This window comes from Mobula hypostoma, chromosome 20 (genome assembly GCF_963921235.1).
Source record: "Mobula hypostoma chromosome 20, sMobHyp1.1, whole genome shotgun sequence".
Lineage (NCBI taxonomy): Eukaryota > Metazoa > Chordata > Chondrichthyes > Myliobatiformes > Myliobatidae > Mobula > Mobula hypostoma.
The window spans coordinates 24,608,038-24,635,866 of NC_086116.1; the positions used below are offsets into that span (position 1 = coordinate 24,608,038).

At 38.8% G+C, this 27,829-nt stretch overlaps 1 protein-coding gene across 1 annotated transcript in view; it reads left to right on the forward strand.

The window, feature by feature from the left end:
• Positions 1–27,507, forward strand: part of rad51ap1 (RAD51 associated protein 1) — a 60,713-nt gene extending 33,206 nt beyond the window's left edge. The window contains exons 7-9 of the mRNA XM_063072145.1: positions 16,462–16,614; positions 19,386–19,511; positions 25,379–27,507. Of these exons, the coding sequence (XP_062928215.1) occupies positions 16,462–16,614; positions 19,386–19,511; positions 25,379–25,506 (407 nt within the window). The 3' untranslated portion in view covers positions 25,507–27,507. The remainder of the gene's footprint in view (positions 1–16,461; positions 16,615–19,385; positions 19,512–25,378) is intronic.
• The last annotated feature ends 322 nt before the right edge of the window (positions 27,508–27,829 follow it).

The following is a 27,829-nucleotide window of genomic DNA, read 5'->3' on the forward strand; positions in this document are numbered from 1 at the left end:
TTAAAGCAGGGCGATCTTCTGGAGAGTGACTTGCTCAGAGTTCATGTCTCAATCACACCTCCAGTATCTTTGCTTGTCAAGCATTGCTTTTGCAAATTTGGTTACAAAACAGAAGTCACTGTCCTAAAAATAATTTTATTGTTTGCAATGCTGCTTTTATTTTAATTGCTGATTAGATAATCGAAGATGAAAGAGAGAAAAATAAATATTTCATACAGTGACTTACTTTGAAATGAAATAATGTTGAACTTGACAGTAAATTTATGTAAGATCTTCTGTTCAGATATCAGATAAATGGCAAGCTGCCTTTGATTGATGATTTAACATGGCCAAGGACATTAGGAGCGCTCTACTTTTTTCAGAAGTATTGTTATAAAATCCTTAATTGCAGATACGATTTTGATTTAACCTCACCTAACTGGAAATTTTCTTATTTCCTCTGCATTATACTGAGGACTAAGTGCTGATGGGGCAATGCATTCTACAACCTTCAGATGTATTTGGTTCAGTTGCATGCTTTTTTACAAATTTTCCTAATACTGCTGTCTTTAATCTCAAACTCTACGTATGGCTCACAGGTATTTTGTTGCTTCAGCTAAAATGACAGAACATGAAACTTCATATCGTACTTTCAACACAACTTGAACTTTAGTAAAATTCTGTTCCTGTTTGAGGTAAAAGACAGCCCATTCCACAAGACTAGTGATACTCTGAGGCTGAACTAATCTTAATGTCAAGTTCCCACTGGTTGTATATTTGATGGTTATTAATCACAATCTTAAAATATAAGATTTTTGTTTTGATGCAGATGTAAAAATGATTTCCTTTTATCCTGTATATCTAAAATATTTTTTAAAAAGCTCAAAATGACATTAAAGGAGTTTGCTGCTTTAAAAATTATATTAGTTTGTTACAGGAGCATGAAGGGGAGAGTTTTTGCAAAGAAATTCCAAAGTTCAGGATCTTAGTAAATGAACATACAGTGGTGCTAGAAAGTTTGTGAACCCTGAAGAAGTTCCTCTATTTTTGCATAAATGTGACCTAAAATTTGATCATATTTCACGTTGTCCGAAAACTAGATAAAGGGAACCCAATTAAATAAATTACACAAAAAAACATTATATTTGTTCATTTATTTATTGAGAAAAATGATCCAATATTACATTTCTTTGTTGGGAAAAGTATGTGAACCTTTACTTTTAGGAGGACTGGTGTAAACCCCCCCAGTACAGCAATAGCTTCAACCAAATGTTTCTGGTAACTGCTGATCAGTCCTGCACGTTGGCTTGGAGGAATTTTAGGCTATTCCTCCTTACAAGCTGCTTAAGCTCTGGGATGTTGGTGGGCTTTCTTGCATAAACTGTTTGTTGCTTCAGGTCCTTCCACAACATTCCTATAGGATTATGGTTAGGATTTTGACTCGGCCATTCCAAAATACGAATTTTATTCTTTTTAAAACTCTTTGTTGTTGATTTACTGTTGTCTTTTGGATCATTATCTTGTTGCTTTATCTGACTTCTATTAAGCCTCAGGTGACAGACTGCTACCCTGATATTCTTCTTCAGGCCCTGAGGCAGCAAAGCAGCCCCAAACCATCATGCTTCAGAGTTGGGATGAGGTTTTGGTGTTGATGTGCAGTGCCCTTTTTCCTCTGAACATAGCAATGTGCATTTCTGCCAAATGAGACAGTTAAAATTAGCAATCTTGTAGTTAGAGATTAGATTAGATTAGGTTATGAGGACACTCAGTCCTCGTTTATTCTCATTTAGAAATGCATGCATTAAAAAATGATACAATGTTCCTCCAGAAAGATACCACAGAAACGCAGGACAAACCAAGACTAACTGACAAAACCACATAATTATAACATATAGTTACAACAGTGCAAAGCAATACCATAATTTGATAAAGAGCAGACCATGGGCACAGTAAGAAAAAGTCTCAAGTCCCGATAGCCCCATCATCTCACGCAGACAGTAGAAGGGAGAAACTCCCTGCCATGAACTCCAAGCGCCGGAAACTTGCCGATGCATTGGAAGCACCTGACCGCAGCCAACTCTTCAGTCCATCCAAAAACTTCGAGCCTCTGACCAGCACGCCCCAGCCACCGAGCAACAAACAAAGCCGAGGACTCGGGGCCTTCCCCTCTGGCGATTCTGGATCACGGTAGCAGCAGCAGCGAAGCAGGCATTTCAGAAGTTTCACAGATGTTCCTCCGTGCTCTCACGTCTGTCTCCATCAAATCAGGATTGTGTACGGCACCCTACTTGACAGATAACAGATATCATTCACCGGAGTGGCTGCTGCAAGCTGCGTCGTGCCGCCATCTTTTCCTCCCTTGAAAAGAGTGATCACAGTATGATTGAGTTTCTCATACAAATGGAAGGGTGCAATTGTTCGATCTAAAAACCAGTGTATTATGCCTAAACAAGGGAGACTACAATGGGGTGATGGAGGAATTGGATAGAGTAGACTGGGAACGCAGGCTTTTTGATGGGATGATTGAGGAACAGTTGAAGACTTTCAAAGAGATTTTTCACGGGGCTCAACAAAAGTATATTCCAGTTAAAAGCAAGGACAGTAAGGGTGGGGAGAGCCAGCCATGAATAACTAAGGAAATAAAGGATGATATCAAACTAAAAACTTGCGTACAAAGTCTCCAAGAGTAGTGGGAAACTGGAAGATTGGGAAGACTTTAAAAAACAATAAAGAACCATTAAGTGAGCAATAAAGAAAGGGATATAGATTTGGAAAATAAACTAGCACAAAATATAAAAAGTGATAGTAAAAGTTTTATAATTATATGAAGTGGAAAAAGGTGGCTTAAGTGAACGTAGCTCCCTTGGAGGATGAGAAAAAGTATAGATATTGGGTAATGAGGAAACGACTGAGACTTTGAATGACTATTTTGTGTCGGTCTTCATGTTGGAGGAGGCGTCTAACATGCCAAAGAGAGCTGATATGGATGTGGTGGGAGGAGAGGGCCTCGATGCAGCAGCTATCACTAAAAAGGTAGTGCTGAGCAAACTTGTGGGCCTGAAGATAGACCAGTCCCTTAGTCCTGATGGAATGCATCCCAGGGTACTGAAGGAAATGGCAGAGGTTATAGTAGAGGCCTTGGTGATAATTTATCAAAATTCTCTGGACTCTGGTGCATTGGAAGAAGGTAAATGTCATGCCACTGTTCAAAAGAGGATGTGGGCAAAAGGCAGGTAAATATGGGCCAGTTAATTAAACATCTGTAGTTGGCAAAATGCTTGAAGCTGTCATTAAAGGAGAAATAGCGACGCATCTGGAAAGAAATGGATCCATCATGCAGATGCAGCATGGATTCAGCAAATACAGGTCCTGTTTGACAAACCTACTGCAGTTCTTTGAGGGTATAACAAGCGCAGAAGATAGAGGGGAACAGATGGATATTGTTTACTTGGATTTCCAGAAGACATTCAATAAGGTGCCACATAAAAGACATCCATAAGATAAGGATGCAGAGAGTTGGGGGTGATGTATGATTGAATTTAGGAGTAGGGAGGTTATACTGCAACTGTACAGGGTACTGGTGAGGCTGTACTTTGGAGTACTGCATACAGTTCTGGTCTCCTTACTTGAGGAAGGATATACTGGCTTTGGGGGTGGTGCAGATGAGGTTCACCAGGTTGATTCCAAAAATGAGGAGATTAGACAATGAGGAGAGATTGAATCGCTTGGGACTGTACTCGCTGGAATTCAGAATCAGGATCAGGTTTATTATCACTAGAATGTGACATGAAATTTGTTAACTTAGCAGCAGCAGTTCAATTGAATACATAATCTAGCAGAGAGAAAAAATAACAATAATAAATAAACAGGTAAATCAATTACGTATATTGAGTAGATTTTTTAAAACATGCAAAATCAAATACTGTATTTTTTTAAAAAGTGAGGTAGTGTCCAAAGATTCAATGTCCATTTAGGAATCAGATGGCAGAGGGGAAGAAGCTGTTCCTGAATTGTTGAGTGTGTGCCTTCAGGCTTCTGTACCTCCTACCTGATGGTAACAGTGAGAAAAGGGCATGCCCTGGGTGCTGGAGGTCCTTAATAATGGACGCTGCCTTTCTGAGACACCGCTCCTTGAAGATATCCTGGGTACTTTGTAGGCTAGTACCCAAGATGGAACTAACTAGATTTACAACCTTCTGCAGCTTCTTTCAGAAGTATGAGAGGAGATCTTATATAAATATATAAAAATTATGAAAGGGATAGATAAAATAGAGGCAGGAATGTAGTTTCCACTGGTCAGTGAGACTAGAACTAGGGGACATAGCCTTAAGATTCGGGGGAGTAGATTTAGGATGGAAGTGCTTCCCAGAGAGCGGTGAATCTGTGGAATTCTGTGCCCAGTGAAACAGTGGAGGCTACCTCATTAAATATATTTAAGACAAGGTTGGATAGATTTTTGCATAGCAGGGAAATTAAAAGAGTTATGGTGAAAAGGCAGGTAGGTGGAGATGAGTCCGTGGTCAGATCAGCCATGATCTTATTGAATGGTGGAGCAGGCTCGACAGGCCAGATGGCCTACTCCTGTTCCTATTTCTTATGTTCTTATGTTAAAAAGTTCAAATTTCGTCTCATCTGTCCACAGAACGTCACCCCAGAAGCATTGTAGAACATCCAGGCGGTGAGACGTGCAGCTATGTTTTATTTTTGGTTTCCTCCGTGGTGTCCTTCCATGAACATGGTTCTTGTTCAGTGTTTTTCTTATGGTGGACACATGAACAGAGATTTCGGGAAGTTCTAGAGATTTCTGCAGGTCTTTTGCTGTTACCCTCGGATTCTTTTTCACTTCCTTCAGCATTGCACGTTGTATTCCTGGTACGATCTTTGCAGGATGCCCACTCCTAGGGAAAGTAGCAACAGTACTGAATTTCTATTTGTAGACAATTTCTCTTACTGTGGACTGATGAACAATCTGGTCTTTAGAAATCATTACCTTTTTCCAGCTTAATGCATCTCTACAATTCTTCTAAGTTCCTCTGAAAGTTATTTCAGTCGAGGAATGGTGCACATAAACAGATATTTCTTGAAAAGAGCAGGCTCTGTCAGTAACCTGACTTTGTGTGTGTATGTGTGTGTGTATGTGTTCATAGGGCAGGACACCTCTACAACCCGCACCTCCAATCTCATCTCATTAAAACACCTGATTTCAAATAGCTTTTGGAGAAGGCATTACCCCAGAGATTCACATAGTTTTTCCAACAAATACATATAATATTGGATCATTTTTCTGAATAAATAAATGAACAAGTATAATGTTTTCTGTGTTACTTATTTAATTGGATTCTCTTTATCTAGTTCCAGGACTTACATCAGAATCAGGTTTATTATGACCGGGATGTGTCATGAAATCTGTTAACTTAGCAGCAGCAGTTCAATGCAATACATAATATGGAAGAAGAAGAAAGAAAATAAACTAATAATAGTAACTAAATAAGTAAATCAATTTACAGTATACATATATTGCATAGATTAAAATTGTGCAAAAACAGAAATAATTGTATATTAAAAAAGCGAGGTAGTGTTCACAGGTTCAACGACAATTTAGGAATCAGATGGCAGAGGGGAAGAAGCTGTTCCTGAATCGCTGAGTATGTGCCTTCAGGCTTCTGTACCTCCTACCTGATGGTAACAATGAGAAAAGGGCATGCCCTGGGTGTTGGAGGTCCTTAATAATGGACGCTGCCTTTCAGAGATACCGCTCCTTGAAGATGTCCTGGGTAATTTGTAGGCAAGTACCCAAGATGGAGTCGACTAAATTTACAACCATCTGCAGCTTCTTTCAGTCCTGTGCAGTAGCCACCCGCCTCCCCCCATACCAGACAGTGATGCAATCTGTCAGAATGCTCTCCACGGTACATCTATAGAAGTTTTTGAGTGTATTTGTTGACATATCAAATCTCTTCAAATTCCTAATGAAGTATAGTTGCTTTCTTGCCTTCTTTATAACTGCATTGATATGTTGGGACCAAGTTAGGTCTCAGAGATCTTGGCACTCAGGAACTTGAAACTGCTCACTCTCTCCACTGCTGATCCCTCTGTGAGGATTGGTATGTGTTCCTTCATCTTACCCTTCCTGAAGTTCACAATCAGCTCTTTCGTCTTACTGACGTTGAGTGCAAGGTTGTTGCTGTGACACCACTCCACTAGTTGGCATGTCTCACTCCTGTACTTCCTCTCGTCTCCATCTGAGATTCTACCAACAATGGTTGTATCATCAGCAAATTTATAGATGGTATTTGAGCTATGCCTAGCCACACAGTCATGGGTATAGAGAGAGTAGAGCAGTGGGCTAAGCACACATCGCAGAGGTACACTAGTGTTGATCGTCAGCGAGGAGGAGATATTATCACCAATCTGCACAGATTGTGGTCTTCTGGTTAGGAAGTCGAGAATCCAATTGAGAGGAAGGTACAAAGGCCCAGGTTCTGTAACTTCTCAATCAGGATTGTGGTGTTAAGTGCTGAGCTATAGTCGATGAAAAATATCCTGAGATAGGTGTTTGTATTTTCCAGGTGGTCTAAGGCCATGTGAAGAGCCATTGAGATTGCATCTGCCGTTGACCTATTGTGGCGATAGGCAAATTGCAGGGGGTCCAGGTCCTTGCTGAGGCAGGAGTTCAGTCTAGTCATGATCAACTTTTCAAAGTATTTCATAACTGTAGATGTGAGTGCTACCAGGCGATAGTCATTAAGGCAGCTCACATTATTCTTCTTAGGCATTGGTATAATTGTTGCCTTTTTGAAGCAAGTGGGAACTACCACCCGTAGCAGTGAGAGGTTGAAAATGTCCTTGAATACTCCCGCTAGTTGGTTGGCACAGGTTTTCAGAACCTTACCAGGTACTCCATCGGGACCGTCCGGCTTGCAAGGGTTCACCCTCTTTAAAGACAGCCTAACATTGACCTCTGAGACAGAGATCACAGGGTCACCGGCTGCAGCAGGGATCTTCACAGCTGTAGTTATATTCTCCCTTTCAAAGTGGGCATAGAAGGCGTTGAGTTCATCTGGTAGTGATGCATCACTGCTATACATGCTATTGGTTTTTGCTTTGTAGGAAGTAATGTCTTGCAAACCCTGCCAGAGTTGTACATCTGATATCGCCTCCAACCTTGTTCGAGTTTGTCTCTTCGCCATTGAAATAGCCCTCCGCAAATCATACCTGGTTTTCTGGTATGCCACACTTAAATGCCACAGATCTAACCCTCAGCACATGACATACCTCCTGGTTCATCCACAAGTTTTGGTTTGGGAATGTACATGAAGGTCTGATCACACTTTAGGTCATATTTATGCAGAAATAGTGAAAATTCACAAACTTTCAAGCACCATTGTACAGCTGACAATAATGGAGCAATTTAATTTGGCTGAGTAACATAACTGGAGGAGGACAAATACCTTGAAAGGTCAAGGCTTCTGAGATTACTGAGAAATGGAGGTATAATAAAAAAAAGGGTTAGAATTTTATGATCATGTTATTGCTTAACCAGAAGACAATGTAAATCAGTCAACTCTGGTGTGATGTATGAACAAATAGGAAATGAGCAGCAAAGTTTCAGATGACCTCCTCTATGGAGACTGGAATGAAGGAAGTTTAAATTCCATACAGAAGCCAAGATTATTTTGGCTACTAAAGTTAGAAACAATTTAAGATAAATTGTTTGCACTGATAATACTACAGGTAACTTTTAGATTACTGAGACATTTGTCTAGGAATCTACAAGGATGGTCAAGGTTAAAGCAGTTAAAACATGCTTTTAGTTGATAAATGTTGAAATAAAGTTTCCTGGAAAACCAGTCTGTATCTTTGGAACATCATAGTGCTAATGGTTAACAAAAACTGCTGAAGTGACTGATCAAGAGTCCTGTTTCCATACAGTCCACAACTTGGGTTCACCCTAGATTGAAGGGATGAAAATTTCTCATGTTAGTTGATCCTAAAGATGGCATGTGAAATAATTTTGAGCCATTCTAAAAAAGTATATACAGAGATTGCAATCCTGCAAAAACATGTATAACTTATTGGAATATTCAGAGAGAGGCCATGGTCACGATACAGACACACTGGTGTTCTTCTCGTTCATTTTAACGATGAGAAAGTGAATTTTGATCAACTGTTACTTCATATGCAAACTCTGAAGTATTAATATTGTGTGCAAATGACCTGCACTTTATCAACACTTAAAAAGGGAGGTGGTTCTTAAATTGCCAACCATTTTAATGAAATCCAATACATTGGTTCTTGCATTACTAGATACTTTAACCAGTGAACTTTATAGTAATAAATATTGCTAGTATCCCTTTCTGTATTGATGAATATATTGTCAAACAGATGTAGCTGTATTTTTATTTTAGGTTTCAAATGACTGAAAATTATTTTTGAAAACACATTAAAGTGTCTGTCATCATGATATTGTGCTCCAGCATAAATAAAAGTCTGTCATGACTCAGTGAAAGATGCCTTTACAGACAGAAGCATTCCAACAATGTGTGCTGTAACATAAATAATTGTCTAATGTTTACATTTAAAAATTTATCATAAATATTGGCTCAATTTCAGATGTAGCGTTATTTTAGAGAGTAATCAGCCATAAGAAAGGCAATCTTCTTTATCCATCCGAGCTACAAACATGTCAGAAATTGTAAAGTGGCCAGATTTTGCTTGTTACTGTCTTACAAAGAATTCCCCCAGCAGGAGATTGTGGAGTGCAGTCAGTCTAATTCTCAGTGAAGCTTTGCATGACAGCAAGACCGTCTGCTATGTAAGTTTCACTGTACGTGGAGGTGAATCAGAATCAGGTTTAATATCTCTGGCATCTGTCATGAAATATGCTGTTTTGCACCAGCTGTATATTACAATACCTAATAAATAAGCTATAATTTTTTAAACATTACATTAAGAAATACATTACTGTGTAAAAGTCTTAGACATATATAGGGTTGCCAAAAAAGTTCTAACAAAGTCAGTCACAAGCACTGGTGTGGCCATTAGATGCTAAACCATTCTTAGAGCAAACAGTTTTTAATTAGGGTCAGTTGCGTGTGTTTGTGCTCAAAGCGCAAGTGATTTTTGATACTGATAGTTGGTGAGAAATAAGTGGTAAGACAATTCAGAAACGATTTCACTACTTCAGCAAGTTAGGAACTACAAAGACTTTGAAGGTATCAACAATCACCTTGAACGTTACAATGAAAATGAAGATTTGAAGGATGCAATCATTGAAAGCATTGTATGAAGGCAATCCATTATCTGTTCTAGGTGTCTGCGCTTATCTTGTTCATTGTGTACACTGGATGAGTTCCTCCATCGATAACTATTAGGAGCTAATACACTGTTTTATTGTACTGTTGGCCAAACTGTACTCTTCCCGATGTGTTCCAATTAATCAGAATCCACTGTATATAAAAGATTAATTAAATAGTGCAAAAAGCGACCAAAACAAAATAGTAAGGCATGAGCTCATTGTCCATTAAGAAATCTGGTGGCGGTGGGGAAGAAGCTGTTCCTAAATTTTTGAGTGTGTGTCTTTAGGCTCCTTTACCTCCTAGATGGTAGCACCTAGCATGTCCTGGGTGATGAGGGTTCTTAATAATAGATGTCGCCTTTTTGAGCCATGGCCTTTTGAAGATAAGCCCAGTGCTTGGGAGGCTAGTGCCCAGTTGGAGTTGGCTGAGTCAAAATCAGAAGAATCAGAATCAGGTGTATTATCACCGGCATGTAATGTGAAATTTGTTAACTTAGCAGCAGCAGTTTAATGCAATACATAATCTAGAAGAAAAAAAACCACACAAAATAATTAATAAATAAATAAATAAATAAGTAGATTGTTGTATACATATATTGAATAGATTTAAAAATCATGCAAAAAACAGAAATACTATATATTAAAAAAATGTGAAGTAGTGTCCAAGGGTTCAATGTCCATTTAGGAATCAGATAGCAGAGGGGAAGAAGCTGTTTCTGAATCGCTGAGTGTGTGCCTTTAGGCTTCTGTACCTCCTACCTGATGGTAACAATGAGAAAAGGGCATGCCCTGGGTGCTGGAGGTTCTTAATAATGGACGCTGCTTTTCTGAGACACCGCTCCTCGAAGATCTCCTGGGTACTTTGTAGGCTAGTACCCAAGATAGAACCGACTAAATTTATAACCCTCTGCAGCTTCTTTTGGTCCTATGCAGTAGCCTCCCCCCCCCCACCCTCATACCAGACAGTGATGCAGCCTGTCAGAAAGCTCTTCACAGTACATCTATAGAAGTTTTTGAGAGTATCTGTTGACATACCAAATCTCTTCAAACTCCTAAAGAAGTACAGCTGCTGTCTTGTCTTCTTTATAACTGCATCAATATGTTGGGACCAGGTTAGATCCTCAGACGTCTTGAAACCCAGGAACTTGAAACTCCACTTCTGATCTATCTATGAGGATTGGTATGTGTTCCTTCATCTTTCCCTTCCCGAAGTCCACAATCAGTGCTTTCGTCGTACTGACGTAGAGTGCCAGGTAGTTACTACGACACCACTCCACTAGTTGGCATATCTCATTCCTGTATGCCCTCTTGTCACCAGCTGAGATTCTACCAACAATGGTTGTATTGTCAGTAAATTTATAGATGGTATTTGAGCTATGCCTAGCCACACAGTCATGGGTATATAGAGAGTAGAGCAGTAGGCTAAACACACACCCTTGAGGTGCACCAGTGTTGCTCGGCAGCGAGGAGAAGATGTTATCACCAATTGACACATATTTTGTCTTCTGGTTAGGAAGTCAAGGATGCAATTGCAGAGGGAGATACAGAGGCCCAGGTTCTGCAACATCTCAATCAGGATTTTGGGAGTGATGGTATTAAATGCTAGTCAATGAACAGCATTCTGACATAGGTGTTTGTTTTGTCCAGGTGGTCTAAGGCCATGTGAAGAGCCATTGAAATTGCATTTGCTGTTGATCTATTGTGGCAGTAGGCAAATTACAATGGGTCCAGGTCCTTGCTGAGGCAGGAGTTCATTCTAGTCATGACCATCCTCTCAAAGAATTTAATCTCTGTAGAGTTTGCAATTTTCTACAGCTTCTTCTGATCCTGTGTTGTAGCCCCTCCATACCAGATAATGACACAACCAGGAACATTGGTAGAAATATGCGAGAGGTTTGGGTGACACTCCTTTGAAATATAGCTATTTTCGTGCCTTCTTTGTAATTGCATCAATATGTTGGGCCCAGGATAGATGCTCAGAGATGTTGACACTCAGCAGGTTCAAATTGCTTGCCATTTTCACTGCTAATCCCTCAATGAGGACTGGAGTGTTTTCCTTCGACTTCCCCTTCCTGAAGTCCACAGTCAATTCCTTGGTCTTACGTGCAAGGCTGTTGTGGCGACACCACTCAACCTATCTCATCCCTGTATGTCTCCTTATCACCATCTGAAATTCTTCCAGCAATAGTTCTTTCATCAGTAAATTTACAGATGGTGTTTGAGCTGTGCCTAGTCACACGTTCGATTATTGTAGAGAGAGTAGAGCAGTGGGCTAAGGCACACATCCTTGGGGTGTGCCAATGTTGATTGCCAGCGAGAAAATGTTATTTCTGATCTGCACTGACTGCGCTCTCATGATGAGAAAGTCAAGGATCCAGTTGCAGAAGGAGGTACAGAGGCCCAGGTTTTGTTAATTAGAACTGAGAGTATGATTGTGTTGAACACTGAGCTGTACTCAATAAACAGCAGTCTGGCGTATAGTAGATATTGCTATTGTCCAAGTGATCGAAGGCCAAGTGGAGAGCCAGTGAGGTTGTATCTACTGTAGACCTATTGTGGAGAGAGGCTTATTCATTCTAGTTTCATGTATTAATATTGCACATTTCTTTATCCTGTAAATGAAATGTTTTCTTCTTTTTTGAAGCTAGGTGCTAAGTATTCATTTAGAACCACATTCATGTTATTTGCCTTGACAATCCAGTCACTTTTTGTTTCAAATAATCTTTACCTCTTCCATTATTTTCCTTTTTCTCTTGAGCTATTTATAAATACCAATGAAACTTTCTTGATTTTACTTGCTAATATTTTTTCATTCATTTTCTTTGACTTTATGATTTTTTTCTTTAATTTCATCCCTGCCTTCCTTCCACTTGTAAAGAGCTTGTGGCATCTGATGAAAGTGTATCTCTTTTGCGTTACACTACATTGACATTCAAAGTGGTGTAGAATTAAAAGTCTGAAACCGTTTCTTCGTGGCTATGTATTCAGTCTGACTGTTCAAATCTCTCTGAATGACTCCCACTCATCTAACACAGATTAATCTTTAAGAATCTGTCTAATGAAGATTCTTAAAAATGTTAATGAAGTTGAAATCCCCTAATATTATTTTTGAACTTCTTAAAAATTTTTCTAAATATTTGAACTTATGTCTTCCTTTGACGTTTAGATCTTGTAATTGCCACATTTTTCCTGATTTTCTAATTAGTTCATCTTTCTAACATCTGTTCACACGTCTTTGTTACCTTGACCAATATTGAAAACATGTCATAGGAAGGCAGTGCTAGCATTCTGTTCTTTGAGCTGTGTTTAATTAATGATACAATATCATAATTCCACATATCTATCTGTACCTGATCTGGCTGGCTTCATTTTCTAGATTTGCAGCAATAAAATATATATTAAGGGTAATTTGTTGCCTTTTTTCCAACCTATTCAGCTACTTCCCAAATAGCTGGCTTCAAGATACTAAGTAATGTACCTTTAGGGGTAAAGGATAGGTACTTTGACGTGACAGATGGTGAGAAGTGATGCTCCAAAAGGATCACTGAATATTATATTAACAAATTAAACTTGGAAGTCAAAAACACAAATTTGCAAAGTATGATTGATGTACAGAATTTTAAGATTGATTCCCATCTATTTGCAATTCTGCAAATGTTTTTTACAACTTCCTTGGATGAATCACTGGAAAGAAATCCCAATCCCAATGCAAGTGTTGACATTACCCTACAAAACTCAGAGCAGCCTCAAGATTGCTGCACATTCTGCCCTCTACTTCTGATATTTTTACAGTACTGTTGGGGAACAGTTTGCACCAGCTTGCACCTGATACAAAAGCTTTCCATGGATTTCACTTGGGGATACGTTGTTGGGCAAACAGTTGCAAAAGATTGATTACAAGAATTAATTTTAACTTGTTTGAGTGCTTTTAATTAGACTAACATTTTAAATACCTTTTGAAAATTCAGGGTAGTTTGAATGGTTTTTCATGTTTTTTTATTCATTGTTTCTGAATGTCTGAAAACAGCTTAAAAATAGTAAGCTTGTGGGTAGCAGGATCAAGGAGAATCTCAAAGTAATTTATATATACATAAGAAAAATAGGATAATTAAAGAGAATGTAGGTCCACCCAAGGATTAAGGAGGGAATTTGTGCTTGCAGTCAGAGCAAGTAATGAGGTACAAAATGAGTAGTTTACATTGGTATTTACTGAAGAGAAGGATTTGGAGGAAAGAGAAAACCAGGTGGGACATGCTAATGTGCTGGGAGGTTTTGAGATTAAGGAGGTGGTAGTGATGGACCTTCTGAGAAGCATTAAAGTGAATATTTTCCCAAGACCTGACGGCATTTATCCAAGAATATTGGAAGGAAGCAAGTGAGTAGATTGCTGAAGCTTTATCAAATATCTTTGTGTCCTCACTAGCAACAAGTAAGGTTCTGGAGAATTGGAGAGTAGCAAATGTTGTGCCTTTGTTCAAGAAGGGAAATAGCGACAGTCTAGATTGAGCCTCACAATAGTGATAGAGAAGCTGCTGGAGAAGATACCAAGGGATAGAATTTATCGTATTTAGAAAAGCAAGGCCTTTTAGAGAATTAGGGAAAGTGAGCATGGCTTTGTGCAGGGTAGGTCATGCCTTACAAACTTGATAGAGTTATTTTAAGGAGGTAACAAAGATACTTGATGAACTTGAGGCTGTAGACTTTAATTAAGGCATTTAGTGGGTGATTCAGAAGGCTCCGACTAAATTACAAGTTTAAATTCAGAAGTGGCTAACCCACAGAAGACAGAGTAGGGGTGGAAGCTGCTCTGAATGGGCATCCAAGACAAGTGATATTCTGTAAGATCAGTGCTGGGACCTCTGTTATTTGGAAATATATGTATGATTTGGATGAAAATGTAGATGGGTGGATTAGCAAATTTGTAGGTGACACCAGGATTGGTGAAGTTGTGGATATTGTAAAAGACTATCAAATAATACAGCAGGATATAGATCAGTTACAAATATGGGTAGGGAAGTGGCAGATGGAGTTTAATTCAGGCTGGTATTGCACTTTGGGAGGTCAAATAAAGCAGAATATATACAGTTAGTGGTATGCCCTTAAAAGTCTTGAGGTGCAAAGGGATCTTGAGGTCCAGATCCCTGAAAATGACTATGCATGGACATAAGGTCATAAAGAAGGTGTTTGTCTTCATTCGTGGGGCTATTGAACAGAAGAGTAAGGAAGTCATGTTGCAGCTATGTAAAACTTTAATCAGACTGCACTTGGAATATTATGTGCAGTTCTGGCCACCCTCTTGTAGGAAGGATGTGGAGACGGGAAATGATGCCTGGATTCAAGGATATCAGCTACAAGGAAATGTTGGACAAACTTGGGTTGCTCTTACAAGAGTGTGAGAGGCTGGGGTGGGGGGAGGTGACCTAATAGAGGTTTTTAAAAGTATGAGAGGCATAGATAGGGTAGACAGAATCTTTCCCCTAAGGTAGAAATGTCAAACACCAGAGGGTTTGCTTTTAAAGTTAGAGGGGGAGAAGTTTTTTTTATGCCATGAATGGTAAGGATCAGGAATGGGATACCACGGGTGGTCATAGAAGCAGGCAGTTTGGTGGAGTTTAGATAGATAGGTGATAATGAAGGGAATGAAAGGATATGGAGGACACATGGGAGGAAGAGATCTTGTAAAAATTTCCATCAAGATTGGCAGAACATGGTGGGCACTGGATAGGCCATTCAATGACCTCTCACTGGAAAATAGGCCATTGAATGTGCTCTCCAGTACTCTACTGTTCTATGTTAACATGCTGTCAAAGATTTTTTAAACTGGTTTTGATTGAGGTTTGTTTTGCTACTGACCATAATGACATTTACTATGCATGAATCCCTGACCACAAATTCTGGGCCATTATTCTTTATACCTCAGTAGATAATTACTTATAAACATTTTATCACAGTTGAGATCAATCCACCTGCCTTTCAGCGTAGATTACTTTACTGCATTGATGCACTTCAAGTTTTTTCACCAAATAATCCATGTCAATAAAGATTGTATAGCAAAACTATTGCAAATTTTGTAGTCCAGATTTTAGGGCCTTAAAATAAGATAAGATAAACCCGCAGAAGAATCAATTAGATCGCAGAGCACATCAGGCCAATATGAAGGGTCTCGGCCTGAAACGTTGACTATTTACTCTTTTCCATAGATGCTGCCTGGCCTCCTGAGTTCCTCCAGCATTTTGTGTGTGTTGCTTGGATTTCCAGTATCTGCAGATTTTCTCTTGTTTTTTGATGATATTTTATCTTTGATTTCTATTTAAGTTATTGGAAACCTAATTATCAAGTGCTAATCAGTCCTTAAATTATGGCAATTAAAGCTTGAATTAAATTCACTTTTCCAGCTTGCAAGATGCTCTGGGAATAAAGAATAAATGTTTTGAGTAAAGGAACTCAGAAAAGTCAAAGAGCACAGATGTTCAAAAGCAAGCTTTACAATGCAAGAAGTCATAAAAAGTGGGGTAGAGGTCAAGCTGCTCAAAATATTCAAGAGATTTACTAAATGTTTAGATATTAAGGTAATCACGAATATGGGGTTAGTGCAGGAAAAGAGAGCCAAGGTAAAAAAGAAATGATTTTATGAAGACCATAAAACCATAGGAGCAAAATTAGGCCATTTGGCCCATCGAGTCTGCTCCACCATTCAATCATGGCTGATCCTTTTTTTCTGTCTCCTCCTCGACCCATTTCCCGGCCTTCTCCCTGTAACCTTTGATGCCATGTCCAATCAAGAACCTATCAATCTCTGCCTTAAATACACCCAACGACCTGGCCTCCACAGCTGCATGTGGCAACAAATTCACCACCCTTTGGCTAAAGAAATTTCTCTGTAAGTGGCAGATTGTGTGGGGATGGCCAATTGTCCTTGCCATGCTTCAGTTTCCTACATTACAATGGAACAAACTGGGGGAGAATATCTTTTGCACAAAGGTATTGGGCAGAGTATAATATTGCATGATGAAGCATAGTTAATCTGTATTTAAGATTGCACCTTTAAAAAAATGGTGAAGTCATTGGTGAAGAACTTGAATAAGGACAAATCAAAGAAATTGAAGACGATTTTGCCTATTCATTCTGATGTTGTACTTCATGGTCCCTATTGCTCTGAGCTTACTATATTATTTGTTTTGCAGCTGAAGAATCAGAAAGCAATGGAAGTAACACAGATACGGATGAGGAATTTACTTTCAAAAATATATCAAATAAAAACAAGAAAAAAAATACAATCAACCTACAAACAAAGACAAAGGAGAAAAAATGTCTCAAATCAAACAGCAAAGATACAGGTAGATTCCACTAATCATTACAAATGAATGTGTTTAATCATGCTTTCTGTATTATAATCCCATGTTAAAATTATGGATTAAGACAAACGAGTTAACTGTAGAATGATTGTGGAATGCAAATATGTTAACAATAGTTAGATTTTCATAGATATCTGGAGACCCATTTATTTTAAGTTCTTTGCATTGCATCAGTGTTTTAGGAAATGTTTACAGTGTTAATAGATTTTCCTATTGTTATTTTGTCATCTGAGTAATTACATGATTTTCTTTCAATTGAGTCTGACTTCGGTGGTGGACAAGTTGTTGGAGAAGATCCTGAGAGGCAGGATTTATGAGCATTTGGAGAGACATAATCTGATTAGGGATAGTCAGCATGGCTTTGTCAAGGGCAGGTCGTGCCTTCCGAGCCTGACTGGATTCTTTGAGGATGTAACAAAACACTTTGATGAAGGTAGAGCAATGGATGTAGTGTATATGGATTTCAGGAAGGCATTTGATAAGGTTCCCCATGCTAGGCTCCTTCAGAAAGTAAGGAGGCATGGGATCCAAGAAGACCTTGCTTTGTGGATCCAGAATTGGCTTGCCAACAGAAGACAAAGGGTAGTTGTAGATGGTTCGTATTCTGCAAGGAGGTCGGTGACTAGTGGTGTTCTGTAGGGATTTGTTCTGGGACCCCTCCTGTTTGTGATTTTTATAAATGACCTGAACGAGGAAGTAGAAGGGTGGGTTAATAAGTTTGCTGATGACACAAAGGTTGGGGATGTTGTGGTTGTCAGAGGTTACAGTGGGACATCGATAGGATGCAGAACTGGACTGAAAAAGTGGCAGATGGACTTCAACACAGATAAGTGTGAAGTGGTTCATTTTGGTAGGTCCAGTTTGAAGACAGAATATAATATAAATGGTAAGAATCTTGGCAGTGCGGAGGATCTAAGAGATCTTGGGGTCTGTGTCCATAGGACACTCAAAGCTGCTGCACAGGTTGACAGTGTTGTTAAGAAGGTGTATGGTGTGTTGGCATTCATCAACCATGGGATTGTGTTCAAGAGCTGTGAGGTAATGTTACAGCTATATAAGACCTTGGTCAGATCCCACTTGGAGTACTGTGTTCAGTTCTGGTCACCTCACTACAGGAAGGATGTGGATAGTATAGGGAGAGTGCAAAGGAGATGTACAAGGATGTTGCCTGGATTGGAGAGTGCACCATATGAGAATAGGTTGAGTGTACTTTGCCTTTTCTCCTTGGAGCGACGGAGGATGAGAGGTGACCTGATAGAGGTGTATAAGATGATGAGGAGCATTGATCGTGTAGATAGCCAGAGGTTTTTTCCCGGGGCTGAAATGGCTAACAAGAGGGGGCATAGTTTTAAGGTGCTTGGAAATAGGTACTGAAGGGATGTCAGGGTAAGTTTTTCACACAGAGAGTGGTGGGTGTGTGGAATGCACTGCCGGCGGCGGCGGTGAAAGCGGATACAATAGGGTCATTTAAGAGCCTCTTAGATAGGAACATGGAGCTTAGAAAAAGAAAGGGCTATGTGCTAGGAAAATTCTAGGCAGTTTCTAGAGTAGGTTACATGGTCAACACAACGTTGTGGGCCGAAGAACCTGTAATGTGCTGTAAATTTCTATGTTCTATGTTATATGAAGCAATTTAATTTTCCACTAGTTTGCTTTGGATATCCTTTAAGCATATTTAAGTATCTATCAAATGTGAGAGCACTTACTATGTAGAGAACAAATTGGAATAAAAATAAAGATACTCAATTAAAGATTAGTTTTATATGTTGCATATAAATTGAAACATCGAAACATACAGTAAAATGCATTCAACACACACAAAATACGGGAGGAACCAAAAGGACAGCTGTACTCTTTTCCATAGATGCTGCTGGCCTGCTGAGTTCCTCCGGCATTTTGTGTCTATTGCTCGGATTTCCAGCACCTGCAGGTTTTTTCTTGTTTGTGAGTAAAGTGGATTGTTTGCAACCAAGAGAGTCTGAAATGGGCTGGGGACAGCCCACAGGTATCACCACAGTTCCAGCACTGATATAGTATGTCCACAAGTTACTAACCTTAATCCTGACCATATGTCATTTCTGGAGCACCCAGAGTCAACCCACATGGTCATTGGGAGAACAAACAACTCCTTACAGACAGTGATGAGAAGTGAACCCTAATCTTAAAACTGGCGCTGTAAAGCATTACACTAGCCTCTACACTACTGTGCTACTCCATAATTGCATTGCATTGTAAAATAATATTAATAAACAGGGAAGTCTTTTCTTGCCGCTCACCTTCTAATGGCTTGTCAACACACATCAAAGTTGCTGGTGAACGCAGCAGGCCAGGCAGCATCTCTAGGAAGAGGTAGAGTCAACGTTTCGGGCCGAGACCTGATGAAGGGACAGCAACTTTGATGTGTGTTGCTTGTATTTCCAGCATCTGCAGAATTCCTCGTGTCTGCGTTTCTAATGGCTTGTGTTGGAAAAGCACAAACAATGACTTAGAAGCATATTCCCTTGTGTGATTTCTTGGGAAGTGTATAACTGCAAAGATTCATATTGTCAGTTTTCCCAATTAAGCACCATAGGGCTCCAAAATCGTACCTCACAAACCAGTTCAATTCAGGTTTATTTTTGATGCTTTTTTATACAACAAATTTAGTCATGCCATCATGAACCTTGCACTACCTCATGATTCAATAAAGTACTCAAGTACATATTCAACATGCTGATAATAACATGTATATAATCAAATTTGTTCCCCTACAGCTCTGGTTCCTGAAAAAAGTAAACCATCGATGTTGACAGAAATACCAGTTTCTCCAACATCCCCCATAGCATCACAAGCATCAAGTCCTTCAACTGGACTAAGAAAGCCAAAGTGGATTCCACCAGGTAGCCAATGTTATTCCTTTGTTTAAGAAGAGCAATAAGGATAATTCCAGAAATTATTGGCCGGTGAGATTCACATCAATGATTGGGAAGCTGTTGGAAAAGGTTCTTAGTGATAGGATTTACTCACGTTTGGAAAATCATGGACTTATTCACGATAGTCAGCATAGCTTTGTATAGGAGAGATCATGTCTTATAAACTTGTTTGAGCTTTTTGTGGGCTGATGAAGATGATTGATGAGTTTGGGGTAGCAGTTGTTGACATGGACTTCAGCAACGCATTTGACAGGGTCTGTCTTGGTAGACTGGTCCAGAAGACTAAGATGCATGGGACCCATGCTGTCTTGGTATGGAATAGTTGTTAGATTGAGGTGGAGAGGTGTTATTCTGACTGGAGGTCTGTGACCAGTGGTATCTTGCAGCATTCTGTGCTGTGCCGTCTTTTATTTATGACATACATAAATAACTTGGATGAATATATAGATGGCTGATTAGAAGGTTTGCACATGACACAAATATTGATGGAGTTGTCGACTGTAATTATGTTGTCAAAGCATACAGCAGCACGTAGATCAGGTGTGGAGAAATGACAGGAGTTTAATCCAGGCAAGTGTGAGGTACTGCACTTTGTAAGTTCAAATGTAAGGGTTAAGCATACAGTAAATGGCAGGACCCTTAGGAGCAATGGGATGTACAGAGGGGTCAAAGTCCGTAGCTCCCTAACAGTGGTGACAAGACTACGCCATGGTTGCTTTAATCAGTCAGGGCTGTGAGTATAGGAATCAGAAAGTAATATTGCAACTGTATAAAACTTTGGTTAGGCTGCATTTGGAGAATTCTGTCCACATCTGGTCGCACCAATACTGGAAGAATTTGGAAGCTCTGTAGAACGTGCAGAAGAGGTTCACTAGGATACTGCACGTTAAGGTTAGGGTTATAAGAAAGTATGAGCTATGAGGTTGGACAAACTTGGATTGTTTACTCTGGAGCATTGGAGACTGAGGGGACTTCTATCAGAGGTTTATCAAATTATGAAAGGCAAACTGGGGTAGATATTCTTTGTTTCTTTTCTGGGGTAGAGGACATTGCTTTAAAGTGAGAGGTGTAAAATTCAAATGAAATGTGTTGGATATTTTACAGCAGAAATAGTAGGTTCCTGGAACACACTTCCAGGGCTGATGGTGATAGAAGATGTGATAGTGGTACTAAGAGGCATGTAGACAGACAGGTACATGAACATGCCAGGAATGGAGGGACATGGGTCATGTGCAACAAGATCAGTTTAGTTTGATTTGGCATCATAATCAACACAGAACCGATGGGCTGAAGTGTCCATTCCTGTGCTATAATATTCTATGTTCTAGATAATGTCTGTGTTATCTAAATAATTGAATTTTATTTTGTGAATGATAGCACAGAAATGTATTTGGAGTAAGAAGCAAAAGTGCAAAAATTGAAGATATCAAACAATTTTTAAACAAACACCTAACATTTCAAGAGTGTCCGGGGGAAGAAGAAAGGCAGATGTTATTACTAAGGAGATGGTGCTTGGAAAACTGAAAGGTCTAAAAGTGATAAGTTACCTGGACATGATGGACTACAACCCAGGGTTCTAAAATGAGTAATGATCTTTCAAGAATCAATAGATTCTGGAAAATTGCAAACATCACTCCACTCTTCAAAAGAGGAAGGCGGCAGAAGAAAGGAAATTATACGTCAATTAGCCTGACAGTCAGTGGATTTGTGTACTTGGATTTTTAGAAGGCCTTTGACAAGGTGCCGCAAATGAGGCTTCTAAACAAAATAAGAGCCCATGGTGTTACAGGAAAGATATTAGCATGGATAGAGCATTAGCTGATTGGCAGCAGGCAAAGAGTGGGAATAAAAGGATTCTTTTTGGATTGGCTGCCGGTGACTAGTGATGTTCCACAGGAGTCTGTGTTGGGACCACTTCTTTTTTACATTGTATGTCAAGAATATGGATGATGAAATTGACAGCTTTGTGGCCAAGTTTGCAGACAATAGAGATAGGTGGAGGGGCAGGTGGTGTTGAGGAAGCAGAGAAGCTGCAGAAAGATATAGACAGAGTAGGAGAATGGGCAAAGAGGTGGCAGATGGAATACAGTGTCGGGAAGTGTATGGTCATGTTCTTTGGTAGAAGGAATAAAATCATAGACTCTTTTCTAAATAGGGAGAAAATTCAAGAATCCAAAATGCAAAGGGATTTGGCAGTCCTCGTATAGGATTCCCTAAAGGTTAATTCACAGGTTGAATTGGTAGTGAGGAAGGCGAATGAAATGTTAGCATTCATTTCAGGAAGACTGGAACATAAAAGCAAAGATGCAATGCTGAGGCTGTATAAGACACTAGTGAAACCTCACTTGGAGTATTGTGAGCAGTTTTGGCCCCTTATTTGAGAAAGGTTGTACTGGCATTGGAGAGAGTTCAGAGGAGTTTCATGAGTATGATTCTGGGAATTAAGGGGTATTATATGAGCTGTGATTGAAGGCTCTGATCCTGAACTCGCTGGAATTTAGGGGGAGATCTGATTGAAAACTATCGAATATTGAAAGGCCTAGATCGAGTGGATGTAAAGAGGATGTTTCCTATGGTGGGCGAATCTAGGACCAGAGTGCACAGCCCCAGAATAGAAGAACGTCCATTTAGAACAGAGATGAGAAGGGATTTCTTTAGTCAGAGGGTGGTGAATCTGTGGAATTCATTGCCACAGGCTGCTGTGGAGGCCAGGTCACTGGGTGCATTTAAGGTGGAGGTTGATAGGATCTTGATTAGTCAGGGTGTGAAAGGTTATGGGGGGAAGGCAGGAAAATGGGGTTGAGAGAGAAATGGATCAGCCATAATGAAATGATGGAGTAGACTCCATGGGCCGAATGACCTAATTCTGCTCCTTTGTCTTATGGTTTTATAGTCTCAACAATTTTGGTTAGCTTGTAAAGAAAATAAATTTGCTTAGACTGCTAACATTTGAAAATTGATTTTCAACTGAGCAAAAGACCATGATAGTTGAATTTAGAATAAATAAGTAGATGTATCGTCCATTTAGAAACAAAATTGTAGGATGGAAAATGACTTAATTCCAAAATCAAGCAGCTTTGATACATTAGTAATAAATTTATATAAAAACATTCAAATAACAAAGCATGCATTGTGGTTTACGTGTGGATCATCTTATCTTGCAAGGAGTGGAGGTGTTAAATTTGAACGTTAAGGTGACGTCAAATGAGATTAAAAAAAGGAAGATATCCAGTTATCCAAACAAGCTAGCTTGGATAGGTAGCCAACACTGAAATATTAGCTATGGTTGCCAGATGTCACAATTTTTTGAGTACTGGCTATAATGACTAGGATTGAGTCAGTGTAGAATCCATTACCAAAAATGGAAGAATTTCATTCAACCAATGTACTTCTCTTCCTGGCTGCACAAGAAATTTTAAGAAAGGTTTTACCTTGTCTGGCCATTATCCACAACATTCTTGATTTAGCCTGGGAGGAAACTGCTTTGTAAATTTTCATCAGTTAAAATAATCTCAAGCTAGCTGTTGGCATGTAGGATGATCTGGGCTATTGTAACTTTCCACTAATCCGCAATTAAAACTGTTGCCCCAGGACTGAACTTTCAGGTGATGTTAGGGTACTGAGTAATTTGACTAGAACAACACAGATTATTCATTCACCTTGTTGACCATGCTCCACTTGTTCTAATGTTTTGAGTAAAGCATTTCCTTCTGTTTGGGAAGGCAATGTTTTATCACTGGAGTTTCAGCACATTCAGAGTAGCTGGGAGGCATAAATTGCAAAGTTATTACACTATAATTATTGGGTGGGTTTAATTACTCTGACAACATTATATATTCCATTTCCTTTGACATCATGGAACAGTAACAGTAAAAGCAGAGGCCATTTGATGTTTTGAGTCCATGCCAGCTTTCTTTATAGAGCAATGTAGCTGCTCCCACTCCCTTGCCTTTTCCTTGTAGTCTGCAACTATTTTTTCACAGACTCATCTCCCCTTGCAAAGCTTCAGCTGAGTGTGCATGTTAGATGGTGCATAATGCAAAAGAACTCTTTCTCAGTTCATCTCCAGTGTGTTTTGCCAGTTGATTTAATTTTTTGTCATTTTGTCACAGACCTCTCCCTGTCTAGGTTCTTCATTGTACAGAACACCTCTACCATATCTTCTTATAACTTTCTCTCCTGTTAGGAGTGGACCAGGTAGGGCTGCTTGTCTCCTGGCACCAGAGACTGAGTTCAGTGCTGGCCTCTCTGTGACGTTTGCACATCCTCTCTGTGAATGCATGCGTTTCCTCTGCTTTCCTACCACATTCCAAAGTGTTGCGTATTGCTGGGTTAATCAACCACTCTAAATTGTGATGGAATCTGAGGGGAGATGATGAGAATGTGGGGACAAAAACATCTGGGATTAATATAGCATTAGTGCAAATGGTCATCATCGACCCATCAGGCTAAAGAACCTGTTTCAATGCTATCTGACTCAATGAATGTAATTCACAGCTTCTACAAAGTGTACAGTAAATATGTTCCATAACCCTGGACCATTTTCATTGATCTCTGCACCTTCTTCAAGGTCTTTATATCTATCCTAAAGTGAGGTATTCCAAAATGGATACACTACCCCAGCTTTGGTTGAATCAGTGTTTCATAAAGATTCATCGTAACTTCTTAGTATTGTACTCTATACTACTATTTGCAAAGTCCCAGATTCTGTATGTTTTTAAATTACTTTCTCTTTGTAACAGGTATTACAAATATACAGTATAGCGTAAAATTTTATATTTCTCTTCAAACATGGAAAGTGGCAATGTGGCTTATTGCATCTATGCCAGTTCTCAGAGCAATCCTGTCTGTGTCATTTCACTGTAATCTATTCTCTTACACACCCAGTTCTGACTCCCCTGCTGTACCCTCTACCAGGAGCAACTTACAGTAGCCAATTATTCTAACAACCTTTGGGATGTGTGAAGGAACTAGAGCACCTATGGTAAACCCATGCATTCAAAGGAAAGATGAGCAAACACCACACATATACTGTAGCACTAATAGATCGATTAGTGGAGCTGTGAGAGAGCTGTATTACATGCAGTGTCATTGTTCCACCCATTCACATTGTGTGTAGGTATATTTTTATATTGACAGATATTCAAAGTAAATAAGCAATGCTGAAGAAATTTCTAAAATCAAGAGATGTATAAGTAATCCTTTGAAAACAAAACCTAGTGTCTCCATAGTACACACTTGTTTCTAGTGCCTCCATATTATACTGTTCATTCCTGGAAACTTGTTAATTATAGGACCTAATTACTTCCGGAAGGTACTAGCTAACAATTTTAAAATTTTATAAAAACTCCTCAGATATTTTCCAGGAGTTTTGGGAGAGGGGAATGATGAGGACAATTTCAGAGGGTTGACTCAAGTGTATCAGAATGGTTGAATGGAAGCTGATGGCCATACATATATATCAGGAAAAATCACCAGTTATATTTCAGTTTGAGACTCCTTCTTCCAGTAGCTTTGAAAACAATTTAGCAAATGTTAGAACTATTTTATTTGCATTGAATTAGCTGAGTACATGCTTCTCAGCAGCTGTGTTTTAAACTCCTTTTGATATAGCTGAGTTAAGACAGCAACCACCATAAGGTGCTTACAATTATACACACAATACTTCCAAGTTTGTCACTATAGCAGCAATGTAAAGTAAATGGAACTTAGGTCAAAATTATATCAAAGGATTTTTTTACTCATCTCAAGAACATAAATAAAATTATTAACTGAATTTATATCTTTTATTTCTACGTATCTTTAAGTCAAAATATTTTCATCTGGTTTTTCAGCCTCAAAGGAAAACAGCATTGCATCACCGGACAGAGTTTTTGTCAAAAGCCCGAGCCAAGGCCTTCGATTGGGCCTTTCTCGATTTGCCAGAGTCAAACCTTTACACCCCTCTGCGGTCAATAATTGAAGATGGTTTTAAATTATTATAAGAAAGAAGCTTAATCTTCTGTTGCTATAATAGCAACTTTTTTTTAGCCTTTATTGTCAAAAGCCTGTTTTACCAAGTTACTGCATTTATCTGTATAATTCTTTTGGAACTTGTTCACAGTTTTCCTTATAATAGGGATTGGAGGAAATCATCTTGATTACAGATTGTATTGATAATGTTGCTCCGCATTGAGATTGCACCCATTGTGTTTCAAAATTGGAACTTTTGGACATTGACAAATTGAGTGTACTTTTAAGCACTCCACCAAGACCTGAATAGTTTGGACCTGTTGTTTCTTCATCAAGACTGAGTCCAGACTCTGCAGAAAATGCACACTATATTTGCTGCACAGCCTATACATTTATTCATATGATCTTGTTTAAAACCCACTCCAAAGGGAAATTCTCTTGGGACTAAATCCGTAAAATTAAGTCTGAATAGGTCTAATCTGGACAGAATTGGTGCAAGACCACATCAAAAAAATACCAGCTTTTCCATGATGCCCTTAATTAAAGAGATCATATGATTACTAGTATATTATGGTATGGTTTTAGAGGCTTTTCTTATAACATGGGATTGAAGGATGATTTCCTCAGTTTGATCAGCATAATGAAATTTCAAATATGCTTTTTCTAGGCAGATTTACAACATCTGTTTTGCAGGCAGAAAATCTGCTATCACCAAACCAGTCTACACAATGACAACTTTGACTTGCTCTTGGAAAGTTTTTCCAAGTGATTTATTAAAGCATGAAAATGGCTCTGTACAATATTTAGGAATTGTAATGTTTAGAGACTAAAAACTGTTAATACTTAATAATTAGACAATTGTCCATTTGTTTATATAAAGAAAATATGATTTATTACATTTGAACTCTCTTAATTTCTGGATACAACTGTCCTTCTTAATCATGTTATTTTTTGGTCTCCACTTAAGAGAGTTTCAAGTTTACAACTAAAAGAACTATTTTTAAAAAATAAAAATAAACTTATCTTTGTAACAATTGTGAAATGAATTGTATTTTAAACTGCTGCATTAATAATGACATATCATTTATAGCTCTTCGCAACAAATGGATAACACTTAAATTATATTGGCAAGCAAAATTGCTAATTTATGCTTGGCCAGGACCAATATAAAACAAATGTGATTGTTGAGCTGACTTGTTTTTTATGCTGGATTTGGGAAATTTATTGACCAGTATATAACAAGGTGGAGAACAGAAATATGAATTTGTTTCTTCACTTAGTTTTCCCAGGGACGAAGCATGATTAATACTTCAATAAGCAGAACAGATTTTCTCTTTTTAAAGCGTTGAAAAATTTACTTAAAATGCTTCTTCCTAAATTAAGCATAGCTGTGGTTATGAGTAGCCACAGGTACAGGTATGATTATTAGAAGGAGCAAGTGTTTGACAAATATTTGCAATATCTTTCCTAATATGACTTCCAGCCTTGTCAAAGAATGATTGTGAATCCACTTACCCAATGGAAACCAGTTGAAATTGGAGTCAAAATTACTCCACTGCCATTTATAGATTGCTTTGTTTCATATCTGAATTTCTGACCTCATTCAGTTCATGTCTTTGTTAGTACGTGCAAAGATTTTTTTAACACACTGTATGGAGGAGGTCATTCATTCAAAGTCATTGAAGCTGAAATAATTGGTGAGCCCACAGCAGTACCCAATGTTTATGGAGCCAACTAGAACTCTGGACCCCACAAGGATTAATAGAGGTACTGTAACTCATTGCTCCAAATCCACATACGGTAGATTCTGGTTAATTTGCCATCAGTTAATCAGGGTAGCCGCATATTTGTGATAACTCATAAAGAACAAAAATTAATCTAGATAAAAGCCAAGATTCCCTTCGTTTATTTGGCTCACTATGCCACTTAATTGAGGCAGGAAACTGTTGAACGGTTTCTAACTGACATCAGTCACATGCACTTGTGTAGCTGTTAGACACTACACCATGCACAGAGCAAAGAATTTTTAAATAGCATCAGTTGCGTGTGTTTGTGTTCAGAAAGATTTTTGTCACTGATACTTGGTGACAAATAAGCAGTAAGACAATTCTGAACTGTTTTGCTCAATGCAGTTTCAAGCATTCAGGCTTGGAGTTGCCAGGAACAGCCAAGAGTGAAATGGAAACAATTTCACTCCTTAAACAAGTTAGGAACTATGAAGAATTTGATGGTATTGACAATCATCTTGAATGTTTCAATGAAAATGAAGATTTATAGGATACAGTCATTGAAAGCATTTTATGAAGGCAGCCCGTTATCGATCCTAGGTGCCC